Source organism: Spodoptera frugiperda, chromosome 7 (genome assembly GCF_023101765.2).
Source record: "Spodoptera frugiperda isolate SF20-4 chromosome 7, AGI-APGP_CSIRO_Sfru_2.0, whole genome shotgun sequence".
Lineage (NCBI taxonomy): Eukaryota > Metazoa > Arthropoda > Insecta > Lepidoptera > Noctuidae > Spodoptera > Spodoptera frugiperda.
The window spans coordinates 5,486,261-5,509,208 of NC_064218.1; the positions used below are offsets into that span (position 1 = coordinate 5,486,261).

A 22,948-nucleotide genomic window follows, 5' to 3' on the forward strand; every position below is an offset into this window, starting at 1 on the left:
AGGCGGGATAAATCATTGGCTTATTTTAACCTTCAAAAAAAAAAAAAAAAAAAGGGTGCCTTTCTACCAGAGGTGTGCTTTGTTGTTAATCGACGAAAATGTAATAGCTAAGTTGTGAAACTATGTGACCGTTTCCACTGATACTAAGCTATGTAGCTGTGCGAGGAAGATTTGCAGCTCGAGTATCGTATAGTAGTAGTAGTATATAATCATAGTAGAGAATCTCTCCATATAAAAAACATAGCTATGTCCGTTTCTTGGTGGAAGCCAAGTGCATCCATAGAAACGTAGCATAGCACATATTTAATGGAAATGCACCCTAAAAACTGAATATGTCTAAAGTTTTGCAGCGGCGTAGAATATTCGATCGTAAGATTGTTTGGGTATTTCCATCTTAAAACTTCAATGATTCAGTTAATAGTTAATTTATTTACTTTTTCTTATTTACAGAATGACAAACAGTGCATTAAGACTTCATATCTTTATTTGTCTTACATAATTAGTTATCTGGAATTATACTTTGAATAAAGATATATATGACAGAATTAATGACTTTGTAAATCATCAATCATATTGCGAAGATATATAAGAAGTTAATAGTAATTATAAGAAGACCGTACGTTGTTTCTTCACATCAAAAAGTTTAATCATAAAGGAAACTCCATTCAATCTGATAGTACAACTTGTATATAACTTAAACAAAATAAGTAGGTAATAATTACCGCACACTCATAATTACGAATACAGTTCCGAATATTGAATAAAGCACTCAACTTTTTGTTAATGTTAATATCATCCTTCCTTATAAATATTATGTTTTGTTGAAGGTCAGGCTATGAGAGGGTTTTAAATACACGCATTTGTGATGTGCCCGTCATTTGATTCAGACATTACATCTATTTCGTAATCTATTCAGAGCTTAGCAGTTTACAGTAATGAACGGTGCAAATAAATACAACTTTGGCTTATTGTTAATCTTTATGTGTTTATTCGTTGCAACTGTTGTTTCGCAAGAGAAATTCTATGATAGAAGATACGATTATTACGAAATAGATACTTTGATACAGAATCCTAGATTATTGAAGAAGTATTTGGATTGTTTTCTCTGGAGGGGACCCTGTACGCCTATAGGCAGAGTGTTTAGACGTAAGTATTAAAGTTTATTTCTTACGTCATTTTCTACCTTATGTAATAGGTAAGTGAGTCTGTAATTCTATGTTTGAAACAGTGAAATATAACATCCTATTGCGCCCTATACAGGATATGTATTCGGATTATTTTATGCTCCTACATTAATGGTTGTGAATATTGAATTAGCTTTCTTCCATTAATTTATTTAACAGTTATTAAATTGTCTTGTAAATGATGATGCTTTGAAAACCATTAATACATATACTTTCATAATTTATGCTGTGTTTTCATCAAGTTTGTTGAATCGAACTTAGATCATTGGTTGCTATTTTGTAATAGGTGAGTTAAACAAAATCAGGGCTTGAATAAGCTTATACAATTAAGCGCATCCATCCAAAACATATTATTATCAAATCTTTTCATAAACTGTACCTACATGTCATTTGTTTTTTTGTTTTGCGCGTGAAATAATTGCTTTTTCCCTCTTTCTTTCTTTCTACTTCTTTTCCCTCCTTGTATGTATTCACTCTTTGATTTCTATTCACCCCGTCTTACAGTACCTAATACTTTATCTTCTGTAATGTTATATCTTTAACATCATAGTATCCAGGCACTCTTTCTTCTATATTTTTCTATATAATGAAAACATAATCTACATTGTACTTCAAGGTAATTTTCACACAAAAGGGATGATGACGGGGTATGGAAATTAATAATGAAAAAATATATGATACGTATTTTTTTATTTTGTCATATAGGATAACAATACTTAGATAAAACGAATCAAAGTGTACCTAGAAGAGACGTTTAGTCCATTGAAATGTTCAATTATGAGGGCCGAATTATGCATTTTTTAGAAAACGCAATTTTATTTTTTGATCATGTAGGGGGGTCAATAGAAGCTTAACTTGAAGTTTGTGGGGTCCGCCCTCTAACTCGACAACGGTTCACCATGTAATAAAATTTTTAGACAAAAGTTGTAGAGAATTTTGTATTCTACAATATTGATAATGAATACAATTACCAAAAACCCATAGGAAATGAGATATTTCCAAAAAACCGCAAAAGAACATTTTTGGGACCTTTGACCCTGAATTTTAAGAGTTGCTTACACCCTACCATATATACCATGGTTTTGAGACAAGTTTTAGTGGGGTCAATGTACAAGTATTTACAAAATTACAGCTGGTCATTCGCATTCCGAGATTCTTACTTAAAGCAACATAACATTCGTTATTTGACTGGACTAATTTGACGAACCCGGTTAACTTCGGAGCGCTATTAACTGAGTTTTTAATGAATGAAATTGAAAACAGTTGTAATGAAAAATTTTTCTCGAAAAATATTCTTCAAGATTGGTCTGAAGCCATTTATTTATAAATTGTAAAAAAAAGTTATAGAGCAAAAGAGAAAATTTTATTAAAAAAATTTCACTTTTTTACTTATAACTTCTTTAATTGTTAATTTAGGGCAAAAAGGTATATAAACATATTTGTAGGCAAAATAATTTTCTACAAATTTGATTTTGAAAATTTTATTACGATGCATAGTTTCCGAGATATAGCAAAAAAAGTGTTTCCATCCCTTTTTCCAAGATGGCGGCCGAGGGACAAGGGTGGCGACCCCACAAACTTCAAGTTAAGCTTCTATTGACCCCCCTACATGATCAAAAAATAAACATTGCGTCCTCTAAAAAATGTAAAGCTCATGTAACATTTCAATGGACTATGCGAAATTTCAAATCGATATATCTTGGAAAGCATTTGTTTCTGTGAAGATATATAAAATACCTACCCACGTTACGTGTCTAATATTTTAAAATAATCTACTAGACATTAAAATAAAAATCAGTCATTTACTCTATTCTTCTTTTCAGTCCATAAACATTCACATTTTATTAATTTCATATGTAATGTAAGTAATATCATAAAACCATAATAATTATCATAAATAACATGTCCCAAGTCAACATGTTTGCAAATTGTTTAGGATGTAACTTTATGTCTATGTTACGTCGTAGGTATGCTGTAAGCTTTCATATGTATGTGTAGGTACTTTACAAATATTGGATTTGTCAACTTCTTGCTGTTACATAACTCGTACACAATATTACGTCCCAAAGGAATATTGTGTGCTTGTAATATTGCAGCTGTAACTTTTGTACTATATTAGTGAGTCTATAGTCATAAACCGAACATAAGTTTAGACGTTTCGCTGTTATAGACATAGCCTGAAAATATAGAAAAAATTCTTCCCTACTACGTTTGATTTTTATCATTCCTTTGTATTAGTTCTGGCATCTGTTACATTTGGTAATTATCATTCCTTTGTATTAGTTCTGGCTTCTGCCAGCGGCTTCGCCCGCGTCTCCGTGGGATAAAAAGTATCCTATCACCCAAGTCAGCACATACCCAAGTCTCGATACCATATTTCATCGAAATCCGTTTAGTAATTTTAGCGTGATTGATGGACAAACATCCAAATAAATAATTTTCACATTTATAATATTCGGAGCGTACTCTACATCTAGAAAAGTTTAACGTAACCTAAAACTATTGAAATGTTTCCCGGCTGAGATGCTTTAAATAACTGAAAAAATACATAATTGTTTACAACGCAAATTTAAGAGAGAGGAGGACTCAAAATTTTATTCAAATATATACAGGTATATTCAAAGTAGGTACGAGTACCTATATACACATGTTCAAAGTATAGAACAATAATGTAACTAAAGAAATAAATGGGAAAACCCAAATGTATGACTATTTACTTTGATCTACTCGACTGCTTATCAAGTAGTGGGTTTAACCGCAAAAGTTCGCCGGTCAAGTACATTCGATCAATATTTAACTTGATGTTAGTAGCTACACTTTTTTGTTTATTTACTCAAGTTATGTATGAAGCTTCTGGAAATAATATAAACTACTTGAATATTACATAATTCATTATGTAATGTGTTGTGTTTATGTTATTTTTATTATATTGCGGGACTGCCTCGCTGGTCGTGGTTGCAAGTGCGATTGCAGTTGCAGTTGCAGTTTCGGGTTCAATTCCCGGGTTGGGCCAAGTATTGCTGGCCTTTTTTCGGATTAGTAGCAGGAGTCTGGTAATAGGCTCACCACCTATGACATGGGGACTTGCAAAATAATTTGTAAAAATAGGGTGTACATTATACAGTGGCTGTAGGTGCCATAATGTGCACATCTGCCTACCCCTTCGGGGTTAAAAGGCGTGACGATATTGCGGAAACTGTCCTTTATAAATCAGACGTAAATATTTCACAACTTGTAAACCAATTTTTACTCGACTGCGCCAGAAGGAGGGTTATTTGAAGTTTCGTTTTAAGTTGTAAACTTCTATAGAAAAATGTAGTCTTTGGAACAGTTTTTCCTTTTGTACGAGAACCTGGACTTAAATGAAGATACATAATCTACGTATATGAAAAAATATGGTTAAAATATTATTGAATTCAAAAACAATTTAGTAAAAAAATCTACAATACTAATTCCAGAAATCCTGCCCGAAGCAGTTCAGACGGCGTGTAAGAAGTGCACCCAATCACAGCGGAGGCTTGCAAGAAAAACGTTCGACGCCTTCAAGGGATACTTCCCAGAGATACATGAGGAACTGAGGAAGAGACTTGACCCCAAAAACAAGTACTATGAAGCCTTTGAGAAGGCTATATCTAGCGCTTGAACTTAACCACTGCCCACTTAGCGTTTTACCAAGTGAGTATAAGTTTTATAAGTATACTTATACAGCCTGATTTTTTTATCACCAAATAACCAAATTTTTTTTTTTTTGATATTTCGATGTCATTCTAATATTCCATTGTTGAATAAAAACAAAAAACTTTTACAAAAAAAAACAGACTTCACTGAAGACATTAAAAGGAGCAAATTGACTTTGATTTCGAAAGTCGGTGTTTCACATTATTGTTTGTTTGTTATTTAACACCGACCTCCGAAATAAAAGTTATTTGGACTATTTTAGTGTTCTTTTCAACCGATTTTCTTCAGTGAAGTCAGTTTTCTTTTCTAAAAAAATAATGTTTTATTTAAAACTTGAATGTTTGAATATTACATAACTCTCAGAAAAAAAATTGGCTGGTAATAAAAAAAAACAGGCTGTATATGTAAGTACATATGAGTATAAGTGAAGTGAGTCATATTGCTTAAAAAATACGGATGCAATTGCTGTAACAGATTTTGTCATATCCGTGGTTTAGTTTCCGCGTTATGTCTATTATTTCAAAGGGCAATAATAATAAAAAACGTAATTAATTAACATACTGATTATACGCATGCCGTGTTTAGTTAAGGTAGGTTAAGATTATAGATAAAATTATAAACTTCTTTCTTAGATACGTCTTCCGTAGACTCGTAATGCAAATTAGTAGTCATTTGCGTTAGAATTACTCACTGCAACGACAGACGTAAATATAAGTCTAAGTTTAGAATTACGTTACATAGGTTGGCGTAAAGCAAAGGAGGATGCAAATCCTGGTCCCTCCATTCAATAGCTATGTATGTGTGTTACCTAGATCATTGAATAGGTCATTTTGAGCTAAATAAAAGTTACTTTCTAAGCCAAACCCTTTAGGGGTAAAACTGTATAAATCAGAGTTGTTTGTATGTTGACAAAACACGACACCAATTTCAATTTGAACCGATAATTACTTATTAAAATAAAAAAATATATCGAAATAAAAAAAATCGTACATTCGTTCTATTATTTCGATTGCAAGGAAAACGAGTAAGTAAAAAATGTGTGTAATCGATTCAATACTCGATTGGTCAAAATTGAGGACTGCATTCATCGATTGCACATGTTTTCAGGTTTTGTGTTTAATAATACGATGCAGGTGCGTTTATATGACTCAAGAATAATATAATAGGTACGTTACACCATTCATGATTACGATTGTAATGTTACTTTATAACATAACGTTTTTTCTACAAATTTCTACTATCAACTATGGCATTCAGTTTTGCCAGTTATGTCATGTGTGAGTCTGTTATGTTATTTACTAACAGCCTTTATCGCTTAGGCCTGCCATAGTCATAAATTCCTTTGTTTGAAATCTACTGATAATAATTTTGAAAACAGTTACGTAGACTTCTTATTAATATTAAACTGTTTATAATGGCTAATAGTAATAGGTAAAACTTTATTGTTTATAGTAACTTAAATCCCTGGATGAATTAAGATATAATGCCGTAGAAAACCTTTCCTTTTTGATGACGGGTGCATACCTTTAAATGGCGCCTAGCTTACTGGGGATAAAAGACTAGGGAGTGTGGGATTTTTGCCTCACCACCCCGGTGGCCACCCTCAGCACCTGTAAGGGGCACTAGGTCCTCTAATAGACCTGGCCCGGAGCTCTCACAGTAATCATAGGAAACCTATAAGTGTGTCCACCTCAGTTAACTCTGCACTAAAATATATTAAAATCGGTCCACCGAGTTACCTACATGTTAAAGTAATAGGTACAACACGCAAAATCCCACTATAAGACACGAATATCAACATAACATCACGCCATTTCTAACTGTAGCTGCATAGTTTAATTCTAGCTTGAGTCAGTCATAACATTAGTACTATGTAATCAAACAAGCTATTGCTATATACCGGACGCATTCATACTAGTACTGACCGTTTAGAAATCGAAAAACCCAATGTTCAAGAGTTTTTGCTCAATATTAAATAGTGACTTGAACGATTTGAGATCTACCGAGCACCGAATGCTGTATTGTATTTATATTGGGAATGGCTCCAAAGACTGTTTTTATTTAAGAGATAGAGTTATTAAGAGATGTTTTGAAAACGAGAAATCCATATATAAGAAATGTATGTACATCAGTAAGAGTCTGACACTCTTCTGCCTCATCCAAGGCGGGAGAAGACACTGGATGATTTTGCACATAAAAAAAATCAAAAAATATTTTTATTATTCTGTCAGTAATTTGTCTTTCTCTTAGGTATATATTCGGTTCATTTTACTTAGGCTATGATTCGCAATTAATTGATAAGTATTTATTACTAGTCTAATTGGTGGAAAATTTAAACCATATTCTATAGGTAACATGTCAATTAAGATTACATAATTGGTCAGTTTTAACCACCAGTACTCGTAGTGAAGCAAGCATTTACATGTTAATAAATAATGTGTGTATGCAGAACTCTAGGTACTTGACTAAGAAATCTATAACTTCTTAATTTCTAGAAACTTCTGTACTTACCTTGGCAGTTGAAATATTTCCGTATAGGTACATAATAAGTAATTATTATAAGTGATTCTGTGTGATTCGACAATGGAAGCAGTCTCGTTTTAACTTTTACCTTATAGGTGTCACTAAATACGTCATACGAGTCAGGTGGCATATTAAGATTTGGTAGTCTCTCCAAAGAATTTCAATCTTACAAAAACGAATAAATTAATAAATAATGTTTAGTTTGTGCAAACTCTGATAAAATTTTAACTTGGAGAGATTGCCACTAAAAAGTGGGTTCCACTATCGATATATTGCAAACTCAAGATGCGCAACTTCTGTGCACACCTACATAGCACATCTCTGGTGGAAAAGTATCCTTAAACTTCGGTTAAGGGATGTTTATTTTTTATTTCAACTTTACTTACTTAAACATATTTATCTTATGACGATGTTTTCAGTGAATAGCATTTTTTACAGGCATCTATGACGCATATGAAACACTACACACAAATAAATTAGAATATAAAAATAAAACAGAAAATAAATATACCATTTAAATCAGTAGATAAAATAATAAAACTCAAAATTAGGAGTAATAATAATTGCTGTACAAAAGACCCATTAGTTTAATGTCGTTAGACTAATGTCTAACACTAGATTCACCTAACTGAATTTATAATTAAGTTTCAATTAGCATACTTAGTTAAACAAACTTGCAAATGTAATTACAATTGCGTCATCAGCGCCTCTATTGATAATGAATAAAATAACAGTTATAATATAATTTATACAACATAAATTTTGTAATTGTATAATTATATTAGCTAATGGTACTTTAATTTGTAGATTCAATTAGTAATACTGAGAATTTTTAAATAAACACCTTCTAAGAAACTGATCTGTTTACTATTAGTTACTGTATGTACCCTTAGAACGAGTTTGCTTTACGTTTTACCAAACGAGACCGCGTTCGGCGTTCTGATTGGTTGGTTCATTCGCAGCAGCCAATTAAAGCGCCGAACGCGTTCTCGTTTCGATTACGTTAAACGTAAAACAAACTCGTACTAAGGTTCCTGTTCATGACATCATAATACATACATAGTACCTATGTATGTTGTTTCATTATGTGTTATTATAAACTTACACTGTTCTATGAATTCTTATGTATTAGCGTCACTGTGTTACATTCGATGATTGTCACTTGTAATCTAAGATGTAAGAAAACCACGTCTGTCTATTTATTTTTCCGTTTGTATGGTGAAATACTCAAAAAGAACTGAAAGGATTTTCTTATGGTTTTCAATACAGGCAGATTGTTCTACGAGAGAATTAATACATCGCAAATAAACTACAACATAGTATATAGTATTGCATATAGCCCATCTATACATACATGCATACATATCTACAAATATTTGACGGCCCCGTGGGTCACGTGGTCGCAAGTGCAACTCATGCAACTGCCTCACAAGTGATCCCGGTTCCGATAGTATAATAATATGGGAATAGGCTCACCCCCTGTTACACGGGACGTTACGTGCCGTAGTGTGCACCTCTGCCTACTCCTTTGGGGAAAAATGCGTGACGTTATAATTTTTTTTTTTACAACCTCCCATACCGCTGCAACTCCTGTAAGCCAGGATCTACAGTAGATACAAAGAAATGAAAACACCGGAACACTGAAGTCCGGCGCGTCCCAGGGAAATGAATGACTGTCTTGGATCCCGCAACGAAACAAATCAGAAGATGTTATTAAAGAAGAAAAAAAGAAAACGATAGTTTCCACTTCCCTCGGTGAATTTAATGCAGGAGACAGGATGACTTAAGCCTAAAGGCACAAAAGAGACTGCACAACTGGGAGAAGCCCAGTCGCCAAGCACCACGGAAATTTTACTTAAAACTAAAATACTAAATGGGTCCTATGCGTGAGCTGTTATACTTGCTTCCAATAATAGGTATGGCAAAAACGCCTAAACGCACGGAAATTTGCTCGAGACTCCACAAGGTCCGTGTAATAAACTACACCTGATGAAACAATTAAATTATCCAACATAGCGTTACGCTCAGATTGCCAGAGACCACACTTCCAGAGTATGAATTGAATGAATTTGATGGGCGAATTGCTCATGTTGCAACTCCGCTGTCGAACATTGGCACCATGGTGAATCAACGAGTTTAAATGAGAACAATTTGCTTTTAAAGTTGCCATGGCCAGTAAGAAATTGGGCAACACAGTGATCCACCTCCAACCATGTCCTCTCCAGTCGCTCATGCACGGATGGAAAGAACTGATAGAGGTGGCGGCCCAGTCAGAAGTTCATCCCAGACGTCCGTTAATGGCTTGAGCAATCTATAAATTTTGCTTCGATCACATTGTGAACGTGATCGAAGCAAAATTGTTACGTTGCGTGACGTTAGTAACAACATTACAGGCTGTTTATGATAATAATGATGACGTAGATTATGAAGTAAAAATATAATATTTTATAATAACTACTAGTTCCTAGGAAGATAACAAATAATAAAATTCAATTTTTAGGGTTCCGTAGCCAAATGGCAAAAAACGGAACCCTTATAGATTCGTCATGTCTGTCTGTCCGTCCGTCCGTCCGTCCGTCCGTCCGTCCGTCCGTATGTCACAGCCATTTATTTCCGAAACTGTTGGGCCTACATAGTTGAAACTTTGTAGGATAATGTATTTCGGTAACCGCTATTCGAATTTTAAATAAAAAATTATAAATTTAAAGGGGGCACTCCATACATGGAACTGATAGAAAAAAATTTTTTTCAGCTAACATATCCGTGATGGTTGTCTATGGATAGGTCTTTAAAAAAGACATTAAGGTTCCGAAAACCACTTTTCGATAAAATCAATCGTTTGAAAGTTAGACGCTTCCAAACTGGAAAAATGAGTGTCCCCCCCCCCTTTAACTTTTAAAATAAGAGAGTGAGAAAACTAAAAAAAATATATGCTGTAGATTTCAATAGAAACTAACGACGAAAATTGGTCTGAACCAGATATCATTAATACTTTTTAAGAAATAAAACATTTTCAAAAACCGCAAATATAACTTTGTCGTTCATACAAACACTATGTAAAACCAAGTTATTTTGTAACTTTTATAATATGTCATCTACTTGCTGTTACGGAACCCTTCATGGACGAGTCCGACTCGCACTTGGCCGGTTTTTTATTATGACATGTGTATAGTAGACACATAAAGGTGACAAACGATTTCTTTGTGTTCAATTATTGTCATTGAGTCATCCAAAGCTATTCAATTGTAGATTTATTGAATCAGCAATAATCATTCCGTTTAAGGTAAAACGAGGACCTTTTCAAGGACATTTAAGGAATAGTTTTACAATAAAATATGATAAATCGTATGTACTTATATGATAAGTGTGCTTTTCCACCAAGGATGTGCTATGCTAAATTGCTGTGGATGCGTTTGGCTTCCACTAATCATATTCATTGCTTAGCTCTGGTGGAAACGGAGTCGGCTAACCTATGTTTTTTATATGGAAAGATGTGTGAAGATGCTGGCTATAGATAGTTTCCCTACTACCGATACATCGCATACTCGAGCTGCGCATCGTCCTCGCATAGCTACTTTGTGGCGGCGCATCTTCGTAGATTCTAAACTATGTAGCTGTCTACATAGTTTAGAATCGGTAGAAATGGCCACATAATTTCACAGCTTAGTTTCTGGTTGAAAAGCACCCTAAGACGGAGTCGGAGAAATCTCTTCTTCCCCTCTATTACTTCCCTTTTTTCTTGATTTATTTTTATTACATTTTACTAATTAATTAGTCGTAGTAATCTTATGTAATAAATAAAGAATAGTCAATACTTATTGATGTAAAAAAACTAAATGTTTATTTTACTTCAATATATGACAGTTAAAATTAATGTTGACCTCACTCAGATGCTACCCTTGCGATCGACCTAGAAAACACTATATGTCATTTTTCATAGGAAATTGTACCAATGCATATATCACTGTCAGTACAACAAGATTTTAAAAGCCTTGCACTTTTATTTTGAAGATAATTTTCCTTATTTTTTGAAGCAGCAAAACATATAGGTATTGCTTAATTTTCCCGGTAACGCAGTAATATACAGTATGTGTTGTTTATAGCCACAACTTACGACCCATTAACATTTCACTAACAATACAGGGAGGGTTTTACCAAAACCGCTCAGGTAATTAACTAAGTACCCTATTCGTTTAGTTAAAAGGTTCAAATTGGTTTGTTTTGACTGCGCAAACGTTGACCCATGTGCCAATGAAGGTAGTGGGTATACCGTCGTCAATATAAACCACTGTCGCTTTCTGCCACCGCTAGTTCTTTAGGTCGATTGTAGAAGGTAAAAGGTGGGTGAATGAACTTCTTGTTAATCAGTGACGATATATATTTTGTGAATTGTGATATCGAAGTTGTGATAATAGTGTAACCTCTAGACTTTACCACTGTACTATTCGACTATATCAAAAAAAAAATCTTCGCTACTTTGTGTCTAGCCAAAAATGAATTCGAAGATCAATAAAATTAACATTCAACAAAGATTCGAATTTAATGTTTAAGATTTATAGTTTTAATTCGTGTGACATGTAACTAATACCGTAGTCCACACACGTCCCGTGTTTGTACAACGTCCATGGAAACAGCTCGCTAAATAGGTTTCAACGCTTAACATTCGGGACAGAACACATTCTTTGTTCCATTGTGTTCGCACGAAGTTCATTAATTAGAAGACAGGAATAAAATTCAATTATTATTTGCAGAAATCAACTGTCAATATGAGGGTCCTGGTTGCTTTGTCGTGCTTGGTCGTGGTGGCGTTGGCTGCTGATAAATACAACGCTAAATATGATAACTTTGATGTGGATACCCTGATCTCCAACGACAGACTGCTGAAGGCATACATCAACTGTTTCTTGGATAAGGGACGGTGCACGCCCGAAGGATCAGATTTCAAAAGTAAGTATTCTTATTGTAGTTGCTAGTAATTATAGTTAGTATTTGTTTGTGACCTTATTTGTAGTGAATCAAGAGGATGTGCTATTCTCAATGGAAGGCTTCGTGTATGACTAACACTCCTGTTATTCTTTTTTCTTATCATTCCATACCATTACCATATTCTTACTAACGTACTCTCATCTAAAGAAAATGAATTTATTATATTTCAAACTGCCAATAAAGCCGAATAGAACTATATTAACAAACTATAGTACCTAGATATTTTTTAGTGCTGATATATTATTAAACTGCAGTCGATAATTTTTGCAATAATCCAGTCGTGGTTTTGACACCGCATTCGGTGTTGTGGCACTAAATACATATTTACGTAACTCCGGATTAACCGAGTGCTCCACTCAAACAGTTTGCACAAACCGGGTCGAGGTCAAGGTTTGTGAGCAGGAAAATATCCTTAGGCAATGTTCAAAGTACGTCTATGTGGATTCGTGCTAATTTTTTTAAATCCTTGGTGCGTTTTCCTTTATAGAGTTGCTTAGTCACTGTCATTGTTTGTATCTTAAAAACTTTTAGGGGGTTTAAAGAATACAGACTACATTTTAGAAAAGCGTAGACTTTATGAATTTATGGTTAATTCTTTCATCTTAACATAAATCCTAACTATATACTAATTTACAATCAAACTTTTCCAGAGGCCCTCCCTGAGGCGATAGAGACAACTTGCGCCAAGTGCACAGAAAAGCAGAAGGGTAACATCAGGAAGGTGATCAAGGCCATCCAGCAGAAACACCCCAAGGAGTGGGAAGACCTCGTGAAGAAGAACGACCCCAGTGAGAAGCACCGCGCCAACTTCGACAAATTCCTCCAGGGAAGCAGCTAATAATTTCCACCATGTTCCAAGACCATTTAGATTTAAGACATAGGTCCTGTAATAGGTAAATACAAATCATTTGCTTTAACCGCAGTTCGACTGACTCCCATACAGCTCTCTATAATACTGTACCTAGCAACTTCACCTCCCATAGGATTTATCCCGCATCCCCCAATATTTCTCCGTTCCCCGGGATTTAAATCCTTGTGATTTAATTTATATGTAGGCTTTTAGATTTTAATCGGATGACAAATTGTTGTGTTATTTATTGAAATATCACGATGTTGACTGATATTATTGTAATAAAATATGATTTTAATATAATTTTGTTTATTTTATTTTATTACTCTTAATGTGTGTTTACGAGAGATCCAAGGTTTATTATGAGAAGGTCTCTTGAAATGACTTGTCGTTAATATGTTGAGCTTGAACTCTTTTATAAAACTGGCCCTATTAAATCGTAGGTCAAAGTAGTCAGGGTATTGTTTTAAACGGTATTGTTTGCACAATTAGATCATTGTAGCATTGTAATTAATGATGAAATTAGTTTTAAAAAAGGTGAGGTTGAGCGGGTTGCATGTGGGTTTTTATGTCAGGCAGGGCCGTCTAGCGGCGATGCGGCTGTGCGCTTGCGGCTAGTTGCGCCAGAGAGCTCACATAGCTACCGCTGCAATCTGATGTAACTTCATAGATTGTGTAAGCCCGTCACATAATCTTCGACACAACGCAATCGTTCCGCATCATGGCACGATTTTCACGTCACTGGCGCGCCATGGGACCCTTTACTAGTTTTTGTTAGTGTTCCATTTAGTTTTCGAAACCTTTTCTTTGTGGCTTTCCCTTTCTTTACTGTTGCACGTAAAAAATATCCGACAATTTTCTTAGATTGCAACAATTGCACGTAACATAGCGTTTTTATTCCGCAATATACATAGATATAGCTAGGTAAATAGGTACACGTTATCTACAGTTATATCAGAAATCCTGCGGAATAAAATTTATTAATGGGAGACGAAACAATAGTTTTAATTATTAAATTCAATGATAGAAAAAAGAGGTTAGGTGTATAATTTCGGATTAGTTACGGTCTTGATGGATGCAAGTCGTGATATTATTATTTGTATTGACGTCAAATGAAGTTTGTTATTAGTGATGAATGTTATAGAGTATTATTATCTCCTTCGGTTGTCCAGTTATATAGCTAAGAGTCTGGGACATAACGCAATGAGTCAAAGGTCTAGCGTGACGAAGTGTTTAGCCAATCAATGGAAGATAATCGGACCGTTTTTATCTATAGTAGTTTTATAATAGAATTGATCAAGTTTTTATGTAACCTTAGTAAACAAAGATGGTTTATATTTTTTTCTTTAAGAGTTGATTGATAAGTATGTGACTGTTTGTAGGTCGGTATTTGTTTTGATTACTTGTGAAGGCCTCTCTAGGGTGCTGAATATGTTTATATCCTAATAATGCTGTGTGTGTATTCTATTTATCAAAATATGATTTTGCAATAACCTAATTCAATATTTAAGTGTTTATCCAGACTAAGGCAATCACAGTTTATTGTCTTAAAATTAATTCTTATCAAATTACCTACTTCAATATTAAATAAAAAAACAATATAACTTTGCTTCTTATTTATTGTAATGCTCCACATATATTTTAAATCAGTTCCATTCAAAAATCAGCCATAAGTTCAAAGTCAGTAACATAAGTTATTATTAAAATCTTCTTTTAATCTGTACCAATGACGAAAGCACTGAATGCCTTCTCGTATTCGCCCTTAGGGTCGAATTTGGCTCGGAATTGGGCAAACTCATCAGGTTTCTTCTCACTGAGGGCTTTGACTGTCTTCCTGACATTTTGCCTCTGTATGGCATTGCATTTCTCGCACGCTGTGGCTATCACTTCGGGCAGCAGTTCTGGAATTAGGTGAAGAAATTATTTTAGTTCTAGATATTATGAAAATAGTTTTCTTCTTATGCATATGTAAAAGAACCATCGCCCATGGATGATGTTATAGAAATAAAGTTATATTCTGGTTGAATTATTTTTATGGGATGAAATTATTTATTGAATGAAATTATTTTATACGGGTCAACCGTTTTGGAGCCATCCATGGAACTTGCAACATAAAAAGAATTACAAGTGCGTTTCCGGTTTTTTGCGGATTGGAGTCATCAGGAATGGAGTGAGAGAACCAAACAGTGAAATACAACACTAATGTTATTGCACGCTACTTTTGTTGTTGAGCCGACCCAATCGTACCGAAAAGTGGCTGTGTTATATGTACACATTATTTTTTAGCAAACAATCACTACGATCCAATTTTCAATACTCACGTCTGAAGTCAGCAGAATGTTCTACCGAGCAGGGTCCCTTGTCCAGCATGCAATTAATGTAGGTGGTGAATAGTGCATCATCCCCCAAAATCTTGTCTACGTCTATTTTGTCATATTTCTCGTCATAGCCATAAGCAAGAGGAGCGGCTAAGGCGAAAACAGCGATCAGTAGCGCGTTCATATTGAATTTTGTATCTGAAAATAAAAATAAAATAGAGTTTAAGTTTTTTTACAGATTTCAGTAATGGTATGGCCTTATGTATGGCCAAAGATCCTGTTCAAAGTTAAAGTCTTGCTCCGTACGCAAAAAGTTGCTCCATGCAGGAATCGAACTTATGGCTAAACGTTGCACGGCAGCCAGTAGCCCAACCACCATACTAGCCACCACCAGCAACTCTTTGTGTGTACCACAAACCGTTGTTTCGGGTCTTGGTGTCATTTGCATGTGAACTTATACGTTGTTTGTAAACGCACCTACGACACGGGAGAAGATCCTTGGGGCAACGTTTTTTTTTAAGATAAATTTCAATTCACATGAAGATATTTAAACTGACGGAAATATTTTACATTTAATCACCAATTACACATATTTCAGCCAAATTGATGTGTATTTTTATTTTCATTGTTTTATCTTATTAAACATATTTAGGTTCGTTTACTTTTCTGCTGTGGTTCGTTGCACTTGGCAGATGTTTATCCTTTCTTATTGTTTTGGGATGTCTTTTCCGACTACAGCACGTGTACACGTGTTAAAAGAAACTGTGGTTGCCAAAGATTACAAATATCACTGTAGGTAGAGAATAAGGGTTTCAGAAACAATCCTTGATCTATCACAGTAGGTATAAAGGTTTCTAAATTCCCAAAATGACTTTTTTTGGGTGGAAAATAATCAAATTTCTTGTCCCGCCATTTACGATAATAGAACAAAAAATAATACCCCTTACATAAAGTTTTCATGCATACTAAAAATTATATTATTAAATTGGAGAGTATGTTAATAATATAATATTGAGGGCATAAAATCATTCAATCACTTCTCCCGCCTTCAGTGAGGCGAGAGAGAGTGTCAGACTCTGACTAAAAACCACCCGTTCTTATTCCTGCTTTTCGAGCCGGAGCCCCAGTAAACCCGGTAGGTAGTCCGCAGCTCCGGATCGGACTTAGCAGTGGCAATTGCAAAATTGCGATCCACTACTCGTGTCTATTAAAATATAATTTTAATTTTAATGTACTATTATTAAACTAAATACAAATACAATTAGTTTTAGTTAAAGTTAATTATTTTAATTGAACATGAATGCTCTGTGCGAGTTTCGAGAAAAACTTGATCGGTTTTTATAGCATATAAAATATTTTTAACTTGAAATCTTACCAATGTGTATGATCCGATGTCCCAGTGGTATCGATGGTTGAAGCCACCATTCATCCAATTTTATACCATACATTTCGGAAACAAATAATTATCTTAATTTCCTAAAATATTAAAAAAATGAAATTGTTTAGGCTAATGGCATTAAAGCATAATTTTGGCAGATACAATTTGCGATACCATGATAGCAATGGCCTTGAGAGATAAACTGTTTCAAATGAACATTGAACACTAGACTAATAGAACTCAAAAGTCATGTAACTGCACCAAAATATTGACTTTGGTTAGCAAAACGATTCAAAAACGTATTTTACTCGATTAACAAGAATAAGCTCTTGAATTCATTATAGACAAGTTTGAGATTTATTCAAGCATGCCTAAAGATAATAGTAAGGCTCCCTTCTGACAATATCCGCAAATCGGTTGGCAGTAGTTGGATGCTGATGGCTGAAGATCGAGCTCAATGAGGTGCAATTGGAGATGCTTATGTCCTGCAGTGGATGGCAACAGCCTCATCATCATCAGGCTGTCAATTAATTCGATGAAGTCATTAACTTCCTTATTTTCGGAGAATCATAAAAAAATAGGCAAGTAGAGACTTGGTCTACCAACAAACAAAATTCACATCCATAACAATAACAGCAAAGATTATTATCGATTGATGATACCTGTACGGTTATTTACAGTGGACCAGTCATCCGAAGTTGATTGCTTTGATAATATCAAACATATGATGCTAATAGATATCGACGGACCCAAGGTCTATGTAAGGTCAATGTTAATATAAATATTGAACCACTATATCTCATATACTCGTAGTTTTGGTAATCAAAAGTCATTTTGGTTAAAAGAATAACTGGTCGTTGAAAGAAATTATGAAGAATAAAGACTTAGGTATGCACATCAACTTTCAACACGCATGTATCGTAAATAATGTTATTCGGATTTTCTTTACAATTAATATACATTAAGAATGTATGTGGACAACGGATTTCTCATAATGAACTATTAAAATGACAATCTAGAACTCTTTCAACAAATTACAATTGTATTAATTGTATAACACAAAAGATACCAAAATCGTGTAACTTGTGTATGTGCTTTATGAAAAACTTTAAGTATCTTATAGCTACACATAAGCTGGACTTGAATGAAAAGGATAAAAATTGAAATGATATTTTTTTTTTTTTAGTCTGTGATGTGTCGAACTTTCCTGGACAGAATTGTGGCATCGTACATCTGTAAAAAATAATTAAAATTTAATTAATTACCTACAACAAAAAAGTAATTTACGTTATTTCTTATTTATCTTGAGAAAAATGAACTGAAATTATATAAAAATATTGTAATATTGTAAGCAAAGATTTCACACAGGTTTATTGACGTCAGTTAAATGCTTAGGGATCAATAAATAGAAATGACCCGTTCTAGTCACTGACCGACTGACAGTGTAGATCTAAAATTACAGGTCTTAGAAAATTTAAACCTGAACATTTTTTGGGCGAAAGTATATCCCAACCCCCATATTATATTATGGTTTAAACCCCATATTATAAAAAAGTAACGTCACGACTTTTACCCCCGAAGGGGTACACATTACGGCACATAATGCCGCTACATAATGTATAGCCACTTTTCGCCATTTCTGTTATAAGTCCCATGTAATAGGGGGTGAGCTTTTTGCTATATACTGGCCACAATTCCAGACTCCGTGCTACTACTGAGAAATGTTGGAAAAACCGAAAAAAAAAACCAGTAATACTTTGCCCGACCCGGGATACGAACACGACACCCGTTGCCCAGCAGTCGCGCTTGCGACCACTCGAGCAACGAGGCAGTCTATTCATTATAAAAATTAAATAAATAATTATATTTAGATAACTTAATGGCTGAAAGCATTTTCTAATTGGTTCCGTGACCAACCTAAGAAGTACCTATATATTGACAAAGGGTTTCCTAATGGCTTGTACCTATGTAACAAGGAACTTTAATGTGTCGATAGAATAATTAAGTGGTGGATATAATTGATCAGTCCATTATATTCCTTGTAGGTATCTTGGAATTTTCCTCAACTTATGCAAAACATATTTCAGTCTCACGCGCAACTATAAATTGTGGATAAAATCAAGGAACGATTGTGTTGTTCTTCAGTGTTATTCGTTGTATCAGAGGTAGGTAGTGCTAATTGCTTTTACACAGTCGTCAACATTTCAAATTATTTTATTAGTGATAATATTCTTGTTTTACATTTCTTGTTTAAAGTGCATTTTTCCTTTATTTTTATGTTTATTCGTATTACTTTTGTATGAAAGCTAAATTCCTTTTTCTACTACTATAATCGAGTTATGTGTTTCTATAGTGAATTTGTTTGTAAACTTTAAACGTAAACTTTATTTGTAAACTTTATGCCACACTAGAATTGTCTCCTGTGTCGTAGGTGCATTTACAACCATGCAAGTTCACATACACATTTGATACCCAGACTCGAAACAACAATTTGTGGATCGCACAAATAGTTACTTCGTGCGGGAATCTAAACTGCCCCACGTTACGCGGCAGCCGAATGCCCAGCCACCGCGCTAACCGTGCAGCCAAAACTCAATCGACATAAATACTTTTATTTATTCATTTATTTTACGCTTTTCAACAATAAGTACGCTATTACATTATAATTTGTACATTAATAACTTACGTCTAGGTGCTGGCTGCTAAGTGATGAGCACTTAAAGAAAAGCAAAGCATGCACTATCTTATGCGCATATAATAACCTAACCAAATTAGATGATTAAGTTTAACTTAATAAAATAGAACTTATTAACTTTTCCAGATAAAGTGAAGCTTGAAGATGAAGGTACTAGTAGTGTTGTCCGTATTCCTGGCACTTGCAGCTGCAGCGCCACCCAAACCCATCACGAAGGAAGAGTTGGCTATACTGGAGGCCTTCGACTACGACGCCGTATTCGCTAATGAAGAGAGTAGGAAACTAATATTCGATTGCTTGCTAGACAAAGGAGACTGTGGCCCTTACAAAAAAGTTGTTGGTTAGTACTTTTATAATTATTTTTTTCTGAGTATTATAGTTTTGTTCAAATAATTGAGAATCTATTATATTTATTTATTTATAATTTAACAACAATATAGACTAACAGTTACAGAACCAAATCGTCTACATGTTTCCTTAAAATTACATTATATTAAACTTAAATCTTAACAATAATCAAAAATGAATCTATACAATAAATCAAAACAAAATCACTATAAATATAAAAATATTTGAAAAGAGCTTTCTTTGTTTTAAACGGTAAACTATGCGCGTGTCGTTTCTCTAGTGATGTGAGTATCCGTAGATGGTGCCGATCGCTTATTATCCGTTAATTAGGTGACACGTTTTGCTTATTTTCTCATTACCCCATAAAAATGTCTATTAGTCTACAGTTTGCGGATTCCAAAAGCTTCTTGTTCAAGCGTGGACGTTGAAAAAACTAAATGATAATGTCAGAGTCAAAGTCAAATCATTTATTCCAATTAAATCATATACTTAGGTACTTTTGAAAGGTCAACAAATAAACAAATAAATAATAGTGTGTCCGGACGGACAGATGCTCGGACGAGCACCTATATAGGTGCTCGTTCCAAAGTGTGTCGAATGGAGAGAATTGAATGGATATTTTATTTTGGCTTTGGGGTAAAGCACGAAGCTTGTAAGTCTCGTGTGATGTTGTTCGCTACCTGGCATTTGGACAACTGGTTGCATTTGCTTTTCCCAAACAATAAGGGAGATTTTCCATTATGTATCCAACAGCATATAAATCGATTTATCTATTACAGAATTTTAGTATTTACTAGCAAAACCGGCCACCAATGATATTCCCTATTTTTCTGCTTTTCTCTTGATTTTTGAAATTTTCTGATAGTCGTATCCGTAATAGTAAAAGGCCCAGTAACACTTTCGCTTACGTAATATTTTAATTTTGTTTACGTTAAACTTTTAAATGCATATTTAAAGCAGTTTAAAATCAAATGGTTAGCATTATGCACTCCAAAGATAATGATGCAAATTGTTTGTGGAAGATTTTATCTGAGTCCAAATGAAATATGACGCAGCGCGGATACGTTAAATTGGTCTCTAACTAAAAACTTTAATTTATTGCTTGTGTAAAATATAATCACGTAGGTATTTAATCCTCTAAAGTGGTAAGCAGGAGTGCATTACGATACATGAACTTTGCATCAAATATGTCCTATAATGCCTATCACTTTTATGTTATGTTGTTGTAGTATCCAACTACTTACCATGAACCAAAACGTAGAAAAGCCTCGTATTTATTTGACGGAACCAGGAATATAATCCAATCCCCTAGTTAGGAAATTGCACTTGTCTTACAACTTATTGACCAAATGGTTCAACCAGATGGTTTCACAGCAATATTTAACTGTAAAACATATTTCACCGGTTTGATGCGATTTTTAGAAAAGTGTTTGTTACCTAAGTAGCTTTTAATAACCGATTTTATTATTAAATAAAAGGTTTTTGGTGACGGCTTTTGTAGAAGTAGTTTTTATTCATATATTTATTTTATTGTTTCAGAGCTATCAAAGAAATCAATGTATGATGAGTGTGCACTATGTTCCCCAACCCAGATGGCGAAGTATGACCGCGTACTAAAACTATTGCACGATGACTATGAAACCTTCTACAATGAATTGATCAAGAAAGTAGCTTCCGAGAAGGAGTAAAATCAAAATGCATCCTTATTTAGTAACGGAATAAAATTTAAAATTGAATGTAGTTTTATGATTAATTTTTACGAAAAATTTTGTAAAGTACCTATGAGACTATATAGGATAATGATTCGAAAATTTTGTAATAATTATGATTGAAATGAACTTTTGTAAAAAATATACATCTATTGTTAGTATAAATTATGTTAATTACAATTGGATTCTATGCATTTAATATTTTTTTGTTTTTATTCATCCTAATTTAAATTTGATGCAAATTACTATTTAGTAACTTGCTGCTAAGATTTCAAAAGGCGCAACTCAATCGTTTGTGTAAAAATAAGTATGCAGCAGTTTGCTATTTACATTTGAAAAGGCGCACGAGTGCGTTAAGTTTATTAAAATAATTTTTGCATGCCTAAAGGCAAGGCCCTCACGCTTAGTTTGAAAAGGTTAGAGCAACCTTTACTTGTTTTAAGGGGTAAAACCAAAAGCACAATATGTATGACTCCTACCATTCCTGCCAAGATAAATAAAAGCGAGGGTGAGACTGTTACTAACTATAAACCGCCCCGTTCCTACTCCTGCTTTGAGCCGGAGCCACGGTAATTTCTTTTACTATTCCTTAACCCTGATCGATCCTAGTGTGTCCACCTATGCATCAACCCAGTTATAGCACCTCTTTAGATTTGTTTCATGGTGCTGGAGGTAATACTACGGACCTGATATACTTCTTTTGTATCTACTATGTCGTGTAGTAATTATTTAGTTTTACACACTTACAATGATATGTATTTTTATGGAATAAGCCGGTAAACTAGCACAGGATCACCTGATGGTAAGCAATTGCCGCCATCCATGGACACTTACAAGCGTTACAAGTGCGTTGCCGGCCTTTTAGGAGTTAGAAATGAGGGTTGTTGGGGAATAGGGGATTGAGAAGATAGAGAAGAGTAATTGGGCCCTCGGTAACCTCACTCACACAATGAAACAAAACGCAAGCGTTGTTTCACGTCGGTTTCCTGTGAGGTTGTGGTATCACTCCGGTCGAGCCCGCCGATTCGTGCCGTAGCATGGTTCTCCCACACTTATAATCAAATATCATGATTAGACTGTATAAGTCTATATGATTACTTTACAAGCCGTGTCTTTAATTAGCCTCGATCGTCTATGTAGCTACCTACTTGCCTCAATACATCATAGCTACCTACATACTGTTACATTCGATGTTATTGCCAATACATTCTATTCTCTAACAAGTCACTTAGTAGCGAATTTACCGTTTTTGAATGGCAAACAAACCTATATACCTACT

The 22,948-nt window shown here is 34.3% G+C and overlaps 3 protein-coding genes across 4 annotated transcripts; 2 read left to right on the forward strand and 1 right to left on the reverse strand.

Moving 5' to 3' along the window:
- Nucleotides 1–4,642: 4,642 nt before the first annotated feature.
- LOC118266098 (ejaculatory bulb-specific protein 3-like) lies at nt 4,643–13,524 on the forward strand. 2 transcript variants are annotated; one of them, XM_035579472.2, is made up of 3 exons: nt 4,643–4,859; nt 12,137–12,332; nt 13,022–13,524. In XM_035579472.2, the coding sequence occupies exons 2-3, from the start codon at nt 12,152–12,154 to the stop codon at nt 13,207–13,209; spliced, it is 369 nt and encodes a 122-aa protein (XP_035435365.1). In that variant the 5' UTR covers nt 4,643–4,859; nt 12,137–12,151; the 3' UTR covers nt 13,210–13,524. The 2 variants fall into 2 exon arrangements, with proteins under 2 accessions (XP_035435365.1, XP_035435364.1); XM_035579471.2 differs by lacking the exon at nt 4,643–4,859 and adding an exon at nt 11,621–11,725.
- Nucleotides 13,525–14,822: 1,298 nt separating this feature from the next.
- On the reverse strand, nt 14,823–17,041 carry LOC118266097 (ejaculatory bulb-specific protein 3-like). Its single transcript, XM_035579468.2, has 3 exons — nt 16,915–17,041; nt 15,543–15,737; nt 14,823–15,122 (listed from the first exon to the last, which is right to left on the reverse strand). The coding sequence occupies exons 1-3, from the start codon at nt 16,985–16,987 to the stop codon at nt 14,935–14,937; spliced, it is 456 nt and encodes a 151-aa protein (XP_035435361.1). The 5' UTR covers nt 16,988–17,041; the 3' UTR covers nt 14,823–14,934.
- A 1,882-nt stretch (nt 17,042–18,923) lies between these two features.
- Nucleotides 18,924–21,870, forward strand: LOC118266106 (ejaculatory bulb-specific protein 3-like). Its single transcript, XM_035579479.2, has 3 exons — nt 18,924–19,082; nt 19,739–19,952; nt 21,500–21,870. The coding sequence occupies exons 2-3, from the start codon at nt 19,757–19,759 to the stop codon at nt 21,646–21,648; spliced, it is 345 nt and encodes a 114-aa protein (XP_035435372.1). The 5' UTR covers nt 18,924–19,082; nt 19,739–19,756; the 3' UTR covers nt 21,649–21,870.
- Nucleotides 21,871–22,948: the final 1,078 nt, after the last annotated feature.

Bases quoted from the DNA above. Each gene is read 5' to 3' on its own strand.
- LOC118266106 (XM_035579479.2), top strand. From the start codon at position 19,757: ATGAAGGTACTAGTAGTGTTGTCCGTATTCCTGGCACTTGCAGCTGCA. The intron at 19,953-21,499 runs GTTAGTACTTTT...TTATTGTTTCAG, and splicing joins CCCTTACAAAAAAGTTGTTG to AGCTATCAAAGAAATCAATG.
- LOC118266098 (XM_035579472.2), top strand. From the start codon at position 12,152: ATGAGGGTCCTGGTTGCTTTGTCGTGCTTGGTCGTGGTGGCGTTGGCT. The intron at 12,333-13,021 runs GTAAGTATTCTT...AAACTTTTCCAG, and splicing joins CGAAGGATCAGATTTCAAAA to AGGCCCTCCCTGAGGCGATA.
- LOC118266097 (XM_035579468.2), bottom strand. From the start codon at position 16,987: ATGTATGGTATAAAATTGGATGAATGGTGGCTTCAACCATCGATACCA. The intron at 15,738-16,914 runs GTAAGATTTCAA...TTTTATTTTCAG, and splicing joins ACATCGGATCATACACATTG to ATACAAAATTCAATATGAAC. The intron at 15,123-15,542 runs GTGAGTATTGAA...ACCTAATTCCAG, and splicing joins ACATTCTGCTGACTTCAGAC to AACTGCTGCCCGAAGTGATA.